The sequence below is a fragment of the Bos indicus genome, chromosome 22 (genome assembly GCF_029378745.1).
Source record: "Bos indicus isolate NIAB-ARS_2022 breed Sahiwal x Tharparkar chromosome 22, NIAB-ARS_B.indTharparkar_mat_pri_1.0, whole genome shotgun sequence".
Taxonomy (NCBI): Eukaryota; Metazoa; Chordata; class Mammalia; order Artiodactyla; family Bovidae; genus Bos; species Bos indicus.
Genome location: NC_091781.1, coordinates 49,245,931 through 49,263,014, shown reverse-complemented (window position 1 = coordinate 49,263,014; position 17,084 = coordinate 49,245,931). Strand labels below are relative to the sequence as shown.

Sequence of the window (17,084 nt, the reverse complement as noted above, 5' to 3'; positions counted from 1 at the left end):
TCTACCAGAGACAGTGGAGACTAGACAGCACACACAGAAGACTGTAAGGTAAGTCTGTTTGAGCTTGTTGACCCCAGGTGACAAGGTTTACTCAAGAGGTTCATAACCTATAAAGCCCAATAGTGGAACACACACCTAAATCTCAAACTGGCACAACAAATCACCCTTGCTTAGTCAGTACTAAGCCCTGTCAGAAAAAAACACATGTAGTATCAGACTTGCATCAAAAAAAAAAAAAAAAAAAAAAACTCTTAAAATTACCACTTTCAAAAATTTTACTCTTAAAAATTATTTTAAATCTGAAGTACAAGCTGCTGGGGAAGGATGCCAACAGAAAGCTATTCCATGAGCCCTAAGCTCATTGAGTGGGATTTACCAAAGAACCAGGAGGGAGGGATGAGGACGAGAGCAAGGGCAGAGCAAACAGAAGGAAGTGTGTGTCCTCTTGTCCTGTGGTGGCCTCTGCCCTCACTCGGGGCACCTGTGTGGCCTTTAAAGAGGATACAGAGCACCAAGACCAAACACCACCACAGTGGAAGAAAAATCGGAAATGAATCCAAGATCTGGAAAAAAGACATTTTATCTATTTTATTATCTACAACAAGAAAGTAAAACTCCACTCATTTTCAACTTTATATCACTCAGCAATAAATATTTTTCAGATTTGTCTGAAGAATCAGGCCAGGAAAAAGAATGTAGTATGAGCCTAGTAGACAGGAAAGAGCTGCTGAAAGTCAGTAGTTTGAGAAACTCTTCTTAAATGGCATCAACTGACAGTCCGCACAGGTAAGCACCCAGCATAACATGACCATAAATTAAAATCCCTATAAAAAAGGAAAAGCTACGATTCTGTGCAACATGATACCATCTACCCACATTTTACACGTTTAATTTCTCAAAAACATCACTATTTCCTATCTGCAAGCTCCTTTTAAACTCTGAAAACAGGTTATGGCATAGAACTGAGAAAATGCAAACCAGAACTTTACAGAGGTTAAGCCATTTCCGCGATACAGCTCAGCAGAGTGACGTTTTTGTTGTGTACTGACACTGAGGAAATGGGGGCCTGCCAATACTGAAGCCAGACAAGGCACTGGTTCTGATGGTGAGTTCAAGGAAATCTCTAAAACAAAATCAGAGATTGCTGACCTGCAAATTAATCTATAAAGGGAACTCACAGGACCATCAGGTATTGGTTAAAGTCTTATAATAACAAAAATCTGCTTTCTTCTGAAGAGTTTCAGTGATCAACACATGAAAGCCCTTGAGAATATGCCAAGAGGTTGCAGACACACCTATAGCAAAAATCTTTAAAAATAAATAAAGAAAAAACCCTAGAGCTAAAAGCAGAAGTGCATAGTATCTATAAGCAATTTTCAGCAGAAAGAAATCTGAAAGGCACTGACCTGGTCCTCCTCCTCGTCCTCGTCCTCCGCCAGACGCTGCCTGCCCACTTCATACAGCCTGCACACGGTGTCCATGTTCAGCGCATCCATACTGCCTTGGTTCTGAAACGGGACACCCGGTCCACAAGGAGAAATTAGTTTTCAGAAGGCCCACAGCCACATCTCAGCTATGACAGACCCTCAGAGAAGGAAAGAAAAACATGAAGAAAAGGGCTGGGCAGCAAAGGAGAGGCCACCATCCCTGCAACAACTTCTGTTCCAAGGATGCTCAAGCAAGAGAGCAACTCCTCTGAGAAAGGTCTGACAGTGAGTCCAGGATAAGCGGAGACGGGACAGTCCACAATGCTCTGTATCAGAATTTTCCTATTACTTCTCTTAGACTGTGTATCTCCCCGTCAAACAAATAGATTATCACAGTCTATCACCATGAATGCATCAGCTTTAAAACACATCTTATATCAGACAAAATGCCTGGAGTATAAGTTGAAGATGATCTTAAATATCAGAATAAAACACTGAGATTTCTTCTAGCTCCCTTTACCTCGATGACAGCAAGATAGCAGTCTTTGGTGTCTGTACACAGGTCAAAAATGTTCCTTTTCACATCAATTGTTGCTGGAAAACAGAATGTGACAACACTTAGGATTGGACTACTGCTGTGCTTGTAAAACCAGTCTTTCTGTTTAAGGAATTCAAGGTGACTGTTCATAAATATTTCCATAACTCATCTGCTTTTCAAAAGCAGAAAAATTATAATTCTCTTAGAAAATGGAGGATCTTAAATAAGGAACACCAATACAAGGCAAAATCATCAATGCCTGACACTTCACACTTACCTATAGGTTTGTAGTCAGTCGCATTAAATGTTCGGAAGGATGATCCAAAAGGGCTTTTCATCCTCTCTTCCAATAGGTCATCTTCATCATCTGCCTGCAACATAGCTAGTTGGGAGGGGAAGTGGGACAAGGGAGCAAAACACTATTAGAATCAGAAACATCCCCTATTCACAAATGAGAAAATATCAATGGACAACCAAGACTTCAGAGCATCCTTCAGAAGCATACTATGCTTCAGAGCATAGTAAATTTCTCTCAAAGCATCTTCATTGCATATCCAAACAACATCCTCAACCTCTCATCTAGATTCCAAGAACTGTTACAGCTGAAGGTGCACAAAAATTGCAAGACAGATAATATTTTTCTGTAAGTTCATAATGATACACATGGGTTAATTAGTCATAAAATTTCTTTGTATACAAGATTTTATCATCAAAGCCAGTAGCCTTTCACAACAAATCAACATTATTCTCATCAACAAATTTTTTCACCATCTGTACTACTAAAGCTTATTACCTCCATACATCACTGTCCCCGTGTGGTTGAACACCACGCGACACTGATCGAGAGCAGGAACTGTGTGTAAAAGATGGAAGGTTCGAAGGTCCCACTAGGAGGGGAGTGGTCAAGGAAAACTATTTTTCCCAAAACTTCTTATCTAGTTTCATGAGGGAAATTCTGAAATATCTGAAATTCTGAAATATTCTTTTTCTCCTCCGTCTAGGTATTAACACTTTAAAAATCAATGAGATCAAGGTAAAACAAAAGCACACAGAATGTCTATTTCTGAAGAATGGCCTGAACATCTCCTATGATAGCCTCAGGAGTTCCCTTTCTCCTGGTAATAGCACTTCACTTGACTCTTCTGACTAGCATCCTTCCAGAGAGAGAGAAAACTCAACCTGACACCAGGGCAAGAGGGAGGCAGTAATCTGGTCACTCTTCCCAATAAAAAAAAAAAAAAAGCCAGTTAAAAGTCATCAATAATTACCAATATCAGTAAGAATCCACTAGAGATTCAATAATACCTCAAACCAAAGGGAAAAATCAGGTTATTTACCTGTATGGGCACTTCAACCAGGTATTGGTAGGAAGATAAAATTATTTCTGCATTACAAGCTAGATAAGAAATGGCAACACAGGCAGGGGTGCAAAGGATACAATCTCAGTATTAATGATGACCTCCAGCCCGTTCGGATGGAAGACGCCACTGATGTTCATGTTGAACTTGTCGAACTTGTGGATGGCCTGTGCAGAGCGGACATCCCACAGGACGCCATCATTTAAGACAAGATCGTCTGTAGGATTAAAGGTGGCGCAGTTCCTCTTGTAGTTGTTGGCAAGATCTGGGTTAAACAGAGTCAACAGCTTGTTGCCAGTCTGAATATCATAAATCTTTAGAGAAGAAGGGGTGGGAAGAGAAAAATCAGACCAATCCGTCCACTGACAAATTCAAACAGACGCTGCATAAAATAGCTCCCCCACACTTTTCAAAAGCCCATCAAAATCATAAAAGCCCTAATATTGAAAATAGCTAAAAAATAGGAAGACCACACCCATCTAAGCAAAGTTTATATGCTTTGAGTCCCATTTCAGGTTTTTTGAGAAGTCTCTTTCCCACAGGTAAGAAAATGAGAAGTAAAATGGCAACAGGGGTAAGAAAACTCTCTTCTTCTCCATCCCCCTTTCAAGAAAAAGAAAACGTTTCTAAGATTGAAACTGAGAAACTCTCCATGTGGACTAACCAACATTACTCAGAGAATACTCTTATATAGGTTACTTTTTGGAGAACGGTATCAATGAAATACCCTTTTCTCCTTAAAATCTCCCAATATACTCTTTTAGTGCCCTACCACACTAAAAGTTCCAAAGTTGACAATGTGCAACCCATACAGAGACCAGCTCTTTCCCATCAGCTTACAGACATGCTGTAATATTTCCAGTCTTTAAAAAAAAAAAAAAAAAACCTCTTTTAACAGAGCAACAAATAAGGAGACACCACAAGGAAACGAACAAATCCAGATCATGGGACAAGACAACTAGCCTGGTCTCTTCAAAAGTCAATGTCATGAAAACTGGAGAAATGGTTCTTGGCTCTAAAACATTAGTGAGACACAACAACCAAATGCAATATGTGAATCTTGGCTGGATCCTGGTTCAAAAAACAAAAACAAAAACATTTGAAACCAAACACATCAGGAACAATCGGGAAAACTGAGTATGGGATGAAAATTAGATGGCATTTGGGAATTACTGTAAATTTTCTTATATTTAATAATGAGTGTGATTATGTAATAAAATGTCATTAATGCTAGGATATACACGCTATAAGATATGAGATAAAATGTCACAGTGTTTGCAACTTACTTTCAATGATTCAGAAAAACACACACATTTACACAGAAAATATGGCAAAATACTAAACTCATTAATCTAGGTGGCAGTTACCGGTACTACTGCTTCAACTTGTCTATGTATTTTAAAACTTTCCAATTTAGCTTGGGAGAAACCCTCCCTTCACCACTCCATACCACCACCCCACCGCAAGCTACTACCCTCACATCCCTGTTTTTCAGCAAACCTGTTTTTCTAGCTCTTTCCTCATGCTCTCCTGTGAACCCACTGTAATCAGATTTTCACCACAGTGCACAGAACTAGCTCCTGACATGGTTAACAATGACCTCCACATAGTTACTCAAAGATCATGTCTCAATTCTTTCTTTTTTTGTCATACCACATTGCTTATGGGATCTTAGTTCCCCAACCAGGGACTGAACCCAGGCTCTGGGCAGTGAAAGCCTTGAGTCTTAACCACTGGACCAACAAGAAATTCCCTCCATTCTCATGTTATGCAACTTATCGGCAGTTTCTAACCCAGACCATCAATCCTTCCTCTAGAGTTTTCCCTTGCCTTCAATGGCATGTCTTTTTCCTGAGGCCTCCTGCTACCTAACTGGCCACCCTTTTTGTCCTCCTTCCCGAATTCCTCCTTACACTGCAACTTCTTAATACTGGCCCAAGCCAGGACTCTGTCCTCACACTTCTCTTCTCCAGCCTCCTTAATGATCTCATCCAAGATCATGGTTCATGCTATCAATACGTAGACAACGCCCCCATTTGTATCTCCTATCCCAGACTTTTCTCCTGAACCCCCAATTAGTAATATTCCTTATTTGAATGTCTAAGAGAATCACAAACTCCATGTATCAAAAGCCCAGGGCCCAGCTGTGTCACTTCTCATTGCCTCCCATGCCCACCCAAGCCCAGCTCCACTGCAGCTCTCACATTAGCTGGCACAACACCCTCCTAACTGGAAAGCCTCCTCTTGCTTCTCTCACAGAAACTAGACTCACACTTTAGGAATTTTACATCCAATCACATGCCTTCTTAGTCACCCTCCAGTGTCCATCTCATACACAGGAAAAGCCAAAGGTCTGAAACAACACACTGCTACAAGAGGCTACAGGGTATGCCCCCACTAATTTCGGTTATCACCCCCTCCTTCTCCTTCCCACCTCCCAGGTATGGGCTTTTCCCTTGCCATTCTGCATCTCAGATCACTTTCCCCAAGGTATCTGCATGATGCCCATGTTTCCTTCAAGACGTTGCTTAAACATTATCCAATCACTGACACTTATTTCCTAGATGAAAAAGAAGGCCCCCACACCACCACCAAGCATTTGCTATCTCTTACCCTGCTCTCTTTCCCTTGGTAGCACTCACCACCTAACATACCATATATTTGCTTCTTTTTGTTTATTGTCTCCCCATATGGATCCACCAAGACAGGAACTTTACTTCACAGTGTTTCAAGGTATCTTTTGTGCTAATGAAACAGTTCTCAAACTGTAAGATTGTTCAGTCTTTTTACATTTTTCCCATATAGCTGAAACTACTTCATTACAATTCTAGATTTTATCTGGAAAGAATCATCACTGAGTAATTTCTGGTTGCCCACAGGACTTAAGTAATCAGACTCAGTCCAAAAAGTTTCAGTATAAACAGACAAATCACCCTGAAAAATGTGGATTCTTAAATACTTACATGGGCGATGTCTCCCTTCGTGCCTATGACCCGGTCCTGAGAATGCTTACTGAACTCAACATAATGATCTTCTGTAAAGGAATGCCTACGAACAAACAACAGAAGTACTGATGTAACTGATCTTCAGGACATAATTATTTAACTGACTAAAAAGAAAGTGATTCTCAGCCCCTTGCCTGACTATACTCACCTTAAGATTCTCAGCTCCCAAAGAGGAAAAAATTGTAAGATTAAAAAGAAAATTCTCTCCATCAATTTGTCTAAGAAGATTCAAAATAAATGAATGGGAACTACTTGGTTAAAACAATGGCTAACAGGGTACATATGCCTCTGAAATATGCCCCAGCAAAGAGCGCCACCGGAGAAGGCAATGGCACCCCACTCCAGTACTCTTGCCTGGAAAATCCCATGGATGGAAGAGCCTGGTAGGCTACAGTCCATGGGGTCGCTAAGAGTCGGACACAACCCAGCGACTTCACTTTCCCTTTTCACTTTCATGCATTGGAGAAGGAAATGGCACCCCACTCCAGTGCTCTTGCCATGAGAATCCCAGGGACGGGGGAGCCTGGTGGGCTGCCATCTATGGGGTCGCACAGAGTCGGACACGACTGAAGCGACTTAGCAGCAGCAGCAGCAGCAAAGAGCACCACTATGACAAAATAGAAAGATGTGCCATTCTGGATCAGTGAAGGGTCTGCTGTCTGATGGGAATGTATAAACTTGGGTAAGAATACCCAGGAACCAAGAAAAAAAAAATCTTATTAAACATGTACCACAGATAAGGAAGAGAGAAGTCAGCAATAAAACTTACAGCATTCTTCTCTTGCCCCAAAATGCAGAGTCAAAGAATCAGATGAAGGGGATAAATTGTAAAACAGAGACACTGAATTATAAAAGTAGATACATACTTCATATCAAATACTGATTTCATTCCCCACAGTGCAGACAGAGGCTGGCTCCAGGTAGCTGATGTCAGCAGCAAGGATCCATCCTAAAAGAAGATGGAAAGCCCAAGGTGGCTAATCATGTGTTTACATAAATGCCATCTTTCATTAGCATTCTAAAATATAACATATATTGTTGGATTATAAAGAAAACAGAAAAACTTTTAGGAATCAAGAAATGGTCAGAAGCTGCTAAGATTTAATCAATATGCACCTCCTATGTCACAAAAAATCACTAAATTTGAGAATATTTAATCCTCCTGAACTAGTAACATGAAATACAATAGTTTCAAGGGTGTGGTGGGTGGGGGATGATGAGACTTAAATGTCAAACATGGTTTCTCCTTTCTTAATATTTGGCCTTATTTCTCCATCTCCCTCATCTGAAGTATCAGTAAACTGAAAACAGCTGTTAGACTCTGTAGCTAAGGATTCTTACAAGATTTTTCAAAGAGAAAGCCCAATAAAAGATCAACTTGCTTTATTTTTCTTCCCAGCTCATCACCAAATTAATCTATATTCCTCACGATTCCCACATTATAATTTTTTCAAACTTTTTGTTTTGTATTGGGGTATAGCCAATTACCAATGTTGTTACAGTTTCAGGTGAACAGCGAAGGGATTCAGCCATACACATACGTGTATCCCCTTTCCCCCAAACTCCCCACCCATCCAGGCTGCCACATAACATGGAGCAGAGTTTCATGTGCTATACAGTGGGTCCTTGTTGGTTATGCATTTTAAATATAGCAACCTCCTTCACTTTAAATTGAGGAAAATTATCCTTGTCATCTTAACAGTCTTGACTTGTAGAAACAGCAAAAGCATTGATTTCATCCACAGAACAGTACTAATAACACAGTTATATTTACAGTGGATAACCAACAAGGTCATACTGTATAGCACAGGGAACGCTGCTCCATGTATATGTGGCAGCCTGGACGGGAGGGGAGTTTAGGGGACAATGGAAGCATGTATACGTATGGCTGAGTCCCTCTGCTGTCCACCTGAAACGATCACAGCATTGCTTATCAGCTACACTCCAATATAAAGAATTAAAATAAATAGTACTACTAGACTATGACCTACCACTGGGATCATACAATACTTGTTTTCCTAAAAATTCACAGTACTTACAGATTTCCTTCCAACACAAAAACTTCTGTGGTCATAGTTGATAGATAATCTCAAGTTTCTAAATAAAGCACATTAAAAATCTGTCCATCTATCTTTAGGTCTGGAAAACATAAGGGCCAGATACCAGACAGTCCATACTGTAGGTTTTGCAGGCCACATGGTCTGTGCTGCATGCAACCACAATACTCAACTCTGCCGCTGTAGCACAGAGCAGCCAGGACATAATACATAAACATATGAGTATGGCTGTGTTCCAAACAAACTTTACACACAAACACGGGAAACCGGTCAGCCCACACACCTGCAGTTCACCAACCTATCCTAGAAGCATGACTGAGCACAACCTAGGAAGGGAGCTTTACCCTGGAGGGCTCCAGGTGTGTGATGGCTGAGTTGTGACAGTTGTAGCTGGCCTCCTCCTGTCCACTGAACACGTTGTAGAGCTTCAACTGCCCGGTGCAGGTGCCCAGCATCAGGAAGCGCTCTCGTGCGGAGAACGCACAGCAGGTGAGGCCACTCTCATCCTCGTTGGCTTCCCGGAACACTGAAATAGGACGGAACCTGAACAAACAAGAGAGAGTCAGAGACAAAGAACATGCAGAGACTCGGAAAAACAAAAGTTTGTTAGAAAGACAGAAAGAAAAACAGCCTTTCTGTTTCAAGTGGGTTCTTCCAAATTATCAGTGACCGTCAGTGGTTCATCTTCATTTTACAAGAGAGAACTGGACCTTCACTTAAAAATGTTAACAATAACAAAAATTCCCATGTCAAAAACCTGAGATCCCATGACTTGTATGCAAGATTTTAAAAAAATATTTATTTGGCTGCACTGGATCTTAGTTGCGGCATGTGACCTCTGAATTGCAGCACAGTTCCCTGACCAGGGATTGAACCCAGGCCCCCTGCATTGGGAGTGTGGAGTCTTACCTACTGGACCACCAGGGGAAGCCCCAGTGTAAAATTTTTAAGGAATAAGAAGAGGTAACAACTTGGACCAGCACAAGTACAAACTTGAGAGCCTCGTCAGGGACAGAGTGTTGCATGGGCTCTAGAAAACATACTAATATAACAAGAACAGAGTATCTTATATTGCCAGTAATTATACAAGGAACCCCTGGGTTCCCCTTGACAAAAGGGGGTATAGTCACATTGCTCAGGTATTCACACAAAATGATAATTCCTGGTATTTCAGGCCAACAAATGGTTTTCTGGAGTTATTACTTCATGCTGATATTGCCCACATACTCTGACGTAAACAGAAAAATCATTCCAATTCTCAGGGAGTGAGGTAACCTCTCCTTACCTGCTAAAGATAAGGTGCCTATCAAAGCACCCGCCATCTACCCCTCCATACTTTGGAAATGATGCCCTGCGGTTTAGCCTTGAGGTAAAGTTTATTGGCGCTTGTCGCCTCTGTTTTGGCTCAGGACACTGGTGAGGAGTAAAGAGAGAGAAGGGTGGGCAGGTGGCAACTGGGTTCTTGCAGCGAGCATGCTGCTCTCTAAGATATTCTGTGATGATACTGTCCAGCGTAGGCGGGGAGGGAAGGTGTCTGTCCAGCTGCTTTTTTATGGCTGGGCTCTGGCTGTAGGCGCCATGGTCCGACTTCTGCCGCAACACTCTGATTTTCCTGCCATTGCAGGGTGATGGCCTCTCTCTGATAAAACTGATCCTACCAATCACAGGGGAGTTTCCTGCATGAGATGGACCAGGCAGAGCTAGTGAACCCTGGGGCACCCGCGGCTGAGGATGAGCAGCGGGGGCAGAAGGGGCAGAGGTACCCACAGCAGCATGGCTACCCAATCGAGTTGCAATGCCATTGGCGATGCGAGGGGTGCGGGGAAGAGAAACAGGAGAAGCAGCAGCAGTGACCGGGGTGAAGGCCGAAGAATGGGAGGCAGCAGTCATGGGCAGGTCGGCCTCTTTAGTCAGCACAGTGGCTGTCTCCCCAAGGCCTTTAGAAATGAGATGGTTTCGGATCAGTAGAAGCAGCTCTTTCTCAGGAAAGGAGATCCGTGACTGGGCAACAACGTCAGCTTTCTGCAGACGTGCCAGGGACACATCGGTGCCGATAAGAAGCGGCTTTCCCGACACCCGTTCGATGAGCTCAGCGGCGTACTTGCAGAACTTGACGTGGTCACTACGCTTGTCCTGAAGCACAGGCTCTTTCATCAGCTGCTGGATCTGGCAGCTGCTGAAAAGGGGCAGTTTGCTGATGATCTGCCGCACGGTGCTACTGCGAGACAGGCCCACCAGGGCCTTGCAGGCTAGGGCCCGGATCTGGTCTGCATCTGTGATGGGCATCTTGACAGACAGTAAGGACAGAAGCACCTTGATGCCGTTGTTGGACTGCACCACGTTCCACATCTTGGCCAGAGTGTGCTCACTGCTTTTGGGTGTCTGAGGCAGCTTCCTCCGAGGCGTTCCAGAGATAAACTTGCCAATACTAGAAATTCTGTTATCCGGGCCACAAACACAATTGATGATAATCTGAAGTGCTGACTTCTGAATTTCAGCATCGTGAATAAAGAACTCACCCTCAGCCACTCCCAAAATAATGCTGATACCTATAGGGGGAAAATTTTTTAATATTATTCCTCATAACACTAATGTCAACTTCAATTGTCAAAATTTATTTCAGAGTCAAAATTTACAGTTCTATTCATTGTGTCCAAAACCACTACAATATTGTAATTAGCCTCCAATTAAAATAAATAAATAATTTCTTTTTAAAGTGTAGCAGTTTTCTCTTCAGTTCAGTTGCTCAGTCCAGTCGGACTCTTGCGACCCCATGGACTTAAGTGTAAGGAATAGTTTGTATAAAATGCAGCCAGTTCTACTACAGTGTATCTTTATGACAGAAGACCTCATATGCAGTTTTTAAATACGGGAATGATGTGGAAGTCACCAAGGTTCATGTACAAGCTTTCCTAGGTAAGGAAAGCAAAAACAGTGGGAATGAATAAAAACTTCCAGCAGGAAAGAAAAAGTCCTCAGCCTGGCTGCTATAGTAGTAGCAGAAACCCTTTCTTCTACATATGAATTAACTTAAAAACAAGTGGCTAAGCCTCAGGCTTTCTCCCCAGGGTACTGCATTCTAGGGCCCACAGCCACTCACATGACTTGCATGCTCACCTTAGCAGCAGCCCTCATCAGCCCTGATCTTAATAAGGGTTTTTTCCCTTTGTTTTTGTGTGTAATAACTTATTCATTTGCGCTGCTTGCCAATTATTCATTTTGAGTTGCTTAAATTTTTTGCTATCTGCCCCAACCCATGTTTCTTATAAATTCTATTTTTAGCATAACACTCTGAAGAGTGCAAGGTTTTCAGGAATGCACTTGTACTATTATAGCAAAAATGCCTGTACCACCCAGAATACCTGAGTTCACTAACATGACTCCCTTATTTGAAACTGATGGCATGACTTAAAAGAACTTAAAGGGTACCCTCCTTTGCTACCTTCTGTTCTAGTACTGCAAAATTAGGTCAGTTAAGTAACCACAACCAGAATGGCAGAGGAAAACAAATTAAAACCACGCAATGACAAAAATGGCAAGATACAACCTACCTACAGTGGAGACGGTGGAGCCAGCCTCATCTAGTACATCCACTGATTCTGCCAACTGGAGCTGAATTTTTGGCACAACAGTGAGAATAGCCAGGACATCCAGAGCAAAGCGCACAGTGTCATTCCTGGACAGAAAGAAGAATTAGTCAAAGGGAAACTCGGATACAGCCACCAGAAACAGTCTCTGTTAAAAGAGAGACAGACAGACACAGACAGTGGGTCAGAACTACTTACTACCTGAATGACTCTGTCCCTAGCCATGGCATCAAGAGAGGACCTGTAAGTCACCACAACACTAATTTCAAAAAACATGGGTATGGAATTTTCATCTATCAAACTGCTAAGATTAAAAAACAAAGGATAATCTCCAATGCTGGTGAAGATGAGCAGAGACAAATGCTCTCAAACTTTTGGGAGGAGAAGAAAATAGGACACTCCTCTTAGAAAATAATTTGGAAATATGAAACAAGGTTCTTAAAATGTTTGTAACCTTTGGCCCAGGAATTTTACCTTTAGGAATTTGCCCTAAGGAAATAATCAGAAGTACAAACAAGTATTTATGGATTAAGATGTCCATTATCACATCATGTAAACAGCAAAAGAATTAAGAAAACTTACACAGGAAACAGGAATACCTGTGTTAAATTCTGGACAACTTTGCAGCTACTGACAATTGTTTCAAAAAAACTTCTAAGGACAAATGAAAAGGCTCAAAAGACAACAAAACCAAGATACAAAATTTTAAAGCCAACAATACCTAGCACTGGCAAGAAGGGAGAGAAAATGAAAACTCCCATAGACTGCTGTGGGAGAAGTCATTTTTCCAAACAATCTGGCAACATCCACTAAAGATGAGATGCAGCCACATTACAACTCAAACTGTACACATCACATCCTCAAGAGAGACCTCAAAAAGAAGTTCGTGGTACCACTCATTTGACAGGAAAAAAAAAGAGAAAAAAGGCACTAAATGCCCATCAGTAGGAGAATAAACCATAGTATAGAAATGTGCTTAGTCACTCAGTCATGTCTGACTCTTTGCAACCCCATGGAGCCCACCAGGCTCCTCTGTTCATGGAATTTTCCAGGCAAGAATACTGCAGTGGGTTTCTATTTCCTACTCCAGGGGATCTTCCCAACCCAGGGATTGAACCTGCATCTCCTGGGCCTCCTGCATTGGCAGGCAGATTTTTTACCACTGCGCCACCTGGGAAACCCAATATGCAAATATAAGAATTCAAATACGTATCAACACATAAATCTCAAACACTTAAGGGTGACTGAATACCTGAAACTTACATTAAAAAAATAAGTAAAAGTAAGGGTGAAGAAAGCAAGCACAGGTAAGACTTTATACAATTTTAGAACATAAAAAGAGTACTAAATCATTGATTACACACCCACACATATGCATAGCATAAAAAAAAAAAAGAATGGAAAGAATGCATACCAAATTCAAGAAAACTGGTCACTCTGGGCTGGGGGGCAGAAAATGCAAAGGAACTGAGAAAGCAACATGCCAACCCTGAGTATGGAGTAGTTGTTATATTATTCTCTGTATCTTCATATAACTTGAGGTATTTCATTTAAAAAATGAGTTTAATTAAACACTATAATCTTAATCATGTCTATTTACAGAATTATGGAAAAGAGATTAAACAAATTAACAGAGGCTAAGAATAATTTCCATTTCTAAGGTTTTGTATATTCTAAGCAAGACCTTCTAGAACAAAATGATGTCCTTTTCATCATAAGGGACTCGAATTCAAAAGTAGGGAGTCAAGAGACACCTGTTTGGCATTGAAGGGACTTCAAAAAGAGGTTCATGGTACCACTCATTTGACAGGAAAAAGAAAGAAGACACTAAATGCCCATCAATAGGAGAATAAACTACAGTATAGATATGTTTGGCCTTGAAGTACAAAATGAAGAATGGCAAAGGCTAACAGTTTTGCCAAAAGAATGCACTGGTCATAACAAACACCCTCTTCCAACAATACAAGAGAAGACTCTATACATGGACATCACCACATGGTCAATACCAAAATCAGACTGATTATATTCTTTGCAGCTGAAGATGCAAAAGCTCTATATAGTCAAAACAAGATGGGGAGCTGACTGTGCCTCAGATCACCAGCTCCGTAGTGTAAAATTCGGGCTCAAAATGAAGAAAGTAGGGAAAACCACTAACTAGGCCATTCAGGTATGACCTAAATCAAATCCCTTATGATTATACAGTAGAAGTGACAAATAAATTCAAGGGATTAGATCTGGTAGACAGAATGCCTGAAGAACTATGGATGAAGGTCCCTAATATTGTAAAGGAGGTGGTGACCAAAACCATCCCCAAGAAAAGGAGATGCAAAAAAGAAAAGTGGTTGTCTGAGGATGCCTTACAAATAGCTGAGAAGAGAAGAGAAAGGGAAAGATATACTCAACTGAATGCAGAGTTCCAGAAAATCGCAAGGAGAGGTAAGAAAACCTTCTTAAGTGAAAATGCAAAGAAACAGAGAAAAACAACAGGATGGAAGAGACTAGAAATCTCTTAAAGAACATCAGAGATACCAAGGGAACATTTCGTGCAAAGTTGGGCACAATAAAGGACAGAAACAGCAAGGACTTAACAGAAGCAGTAAAGATTAATAAGAGGTATCAAGAATATACAGATGAACTGTACAAAAAGTTATTAATGTCTTGGATAACCATGATGATGTGGTCATTCACCTAGAGGCAGACATCATGGAGCGCAAAGTCAAATGGGCCTTAGTAGGAAGCATTATTACGAACAACACTAGCGGAAGTGATGGAATTCCAGCTGAGCTATTTCAAATCCTAAAAGATGATACTATGAAAGTGCTGCACTCAATATGCCAGCAAATTTGGAAAACTCAGCAGTGGCCACAGGACTGGAAAAGGTCAGTTTTCATTCCAATTCTAAAGAAGGGCGATGCCAAAGAATGTTCAAACTACCATACATTTGCATTCATTTCACATGCCAGCAAGATTATGCTCAAAAATCTTTCAAGCTAGGCTTCAGTAATATGTGAACTGAGAACTTCCATATGTACAAGCTAGATTTAGAAAGGCAGAACCACCAGAGATCAAACTCCCAACATCCACTGGATCATAGAAAAAGCAAGAGAATTCCCCAAAAAAATCTACTTCTGCTTCATTGACCACACTAAAGCCTTTGACTGTGTGGATCACAAGAAACTGGAAAATTTTTCCTAAGAGATGGGAATACTAGACCACCATACCTGCTTCCTGAGAAACCTGTATGCAGGTCAAGAAGCAACAGTTAGAACCAGACATGGAACAATGAACTGGCTCAAAATTGGGAAAGGAGTATATCAAGGCTGTGTATTGTCACCCTGCTTATTTAACTTATATGCAGAGTACATCATGCAAAATGCCGGGCTGGAAGCACAAGCTAGAAACAAGACTGCCAGGAGAAATATCAACAACCTCAGATAGGCAGTTGATACTACTTTAATGGCAGAAAGTGAAAACTAACTAAAGAACCTAAAGAAAGGTAACTAAAAAGCTGGCTTAAAACTCAACATCCAAAAAACTAAGATCATGGTATCTCGTCCCATCACTTCATGGCAAATAGATGGGCAAACAGTGGAAACAGTGGCTGACTTTATTTTTGGGGGCTCCAAAACCACTGCAGATGGTGACTGCAGCCATGAAATTAAAGACACTTTACTCCTTGGAAGGAAAGTTATGACCAACCTAGACAGCATATTAAAAAGCAGAGACATTACTTTGTTAACAAAGGTCGGTCTAGTCAAGGCTATGGTTTTTCCAGTAGTCATGTATGGATGTGAGGGTTGGAAATATAAAGAAAGCTGATCACTGAAGAATTGATGCTTTTGAACTGTGGTGTTGGAGAAGACTCTTGAGAGTCCCTTGGACTGCAAGGAGATCCAACCAGTCCATCCTAAGGGAGATTAGTCCTGGGTGTTCATTGGAAGGACTGATGTTGAAGCTGAAACTCCAATACTTTGGCCACCTGATGCGAAGAACTAACTCATTTGAAAAGACCCTGATGCTGGGAAAGATTGAGGGCGGGAAGAGAAGGGGACAACAGAGGATGAGATGGTTGGACGGCATCACCAACTCAATGGACTTGAGTCTGCGTAAACTCCGGGAGTTGGTGATGGACAGGGAGGCCTGGTATGCTGTGGTTCATAGGGTCACAGAGAGTCGGACATGACTGAGCGACTGAACTGAACTGTCCCTTGGAAGAATAGCTATGACAGATCTAGACATCATATTAAAAAGCAGACATCACTTTATCAACAAAGGTCCATATAGTCAAAGCTATGGATTTTCCAGTAGTCATGTAAGGATATGAGAGTTGGACCACAGAGAAGGCTCAAAGTCAAAAAATTGATGCTTTCGAACTGTGGTGTTGGAGAAGACTCTTAAAACTCCCTTGGACAGCAAAATCAAACCAGTCAATCCTAAAGGAAATAAACCTGAATATTCACTGGAAGGACTGATGCTGAAGCTGAAACTCCAATACTTTGGCCACCGTATGCAAAGAGCCGATTCACTGGAAAAGACCCTGATGCTGGGAAAAATTGAAGGCAAGAGAAGAAATGGGTGACAGAGGATAAGATGGTTGGATTGCATCACCAACTCAATGGACATGAGTTTGAGCAAACTCAGGGAGACAGTGAAAGACAAGGAAGCCTGGCAGGCTACAGTTCATGGGGTCACAAAGAGTTGGACACAATTTGGCCACTGAACAAGAACAAAGAATAATTTTTATTTCTAAGGTTTTTGTATAGTCTAAGCAAAAACAAGTATTTAATTCTATTTTTAAAAATAAACTTTTAAAGGACATATTTATTTTTTCTTAAGTAATCCACATATGGATTTACCATTCAAAAAATGTATTTATAACCTTATTATCCTTTGAGTTTTCATCATCTTTAAAGCAATGGTCTCCAAGTAAATATAATAACCTCCTTTAATACTCTAAAAACAGTGTTTCTGAAAGTGTGCTTGGGGACCCTAGGAGTCTCTAAGACCTTTTCAAAAGGTGCTGAGATTTAAAAAATATTTTCATAATAACACTAAGATGTTATTTTTCCTTTCTCACTCTCCTCTCATGAGTGTATAAAGAGCTTTCCAGAG

At 41.2% G+C, this 17,084-nt stretch overlaps 1 protein-coding gene across 6 annotated transcripts in view; it reads right to left on the bottom strand.

Moving 5' to 3' along the window:
- DCAF1 (DDB1 and CUL4 associated factor 1) overlaps nucleotides 1-17,084 on the bottom strand; it is a 92,233-nt gene that overhangs the window by 15,945 nt on the left and 59,204 nt on the right. For 5 of the 6 annotated variants that reach the window (XM_070776624.1, XM_019984439.2, XM_070776622.1 and 2 more), the window contains 10 exons: nucleotides 11,937-12,061; nucleotides 9,671-10,934; nucleotides 8,730-8,928; nucleotides 7,195-7,277; nucleotides 6,287-6,371; nucleotides 3,404-3,637; nucleotides 2,759-2,852; nucleotides 2,243-2,347; nucleotides 1,948-2,021; nucleotides 1,407-1,508 (listed from right to left, as the gene is read on the bottom strand). In XM_070776624.1, the coding sequence (XP_070632725.1) occupies nucleotides 1,407-1,508; nucleotides 1,948-2,021; nucleotides 2,243-2,347; nucleotides 2,759-2,852; nucleotides 3,404-3,637; nucleotides 6,287-6,371; nucleotides 7,195-7,277; nucleotides 8,730-8,928; nucleotides 9,671-10,934; nucleotides 11,937-12,061 (2,365 nt within the window). Of the gene's footprint in view, nucleotides 1-1,406; nucleotides 1,509-1,947; nucleotides 2,022-2,242; nucleotides 2,348-2,758; nucleotides 2,853-3,403; nucleotides 3,638-6,286; nucleotides 6,372-7,194; nucleotides 7,278-8,729; nucleotides 8,929-9,670; nucleotides 10,935-11,936; nucleotides 12,062-17,084 lie in introns of those variants that run through there. The other variant, XR_011563034.1, reaches the window with a different exon arrangement.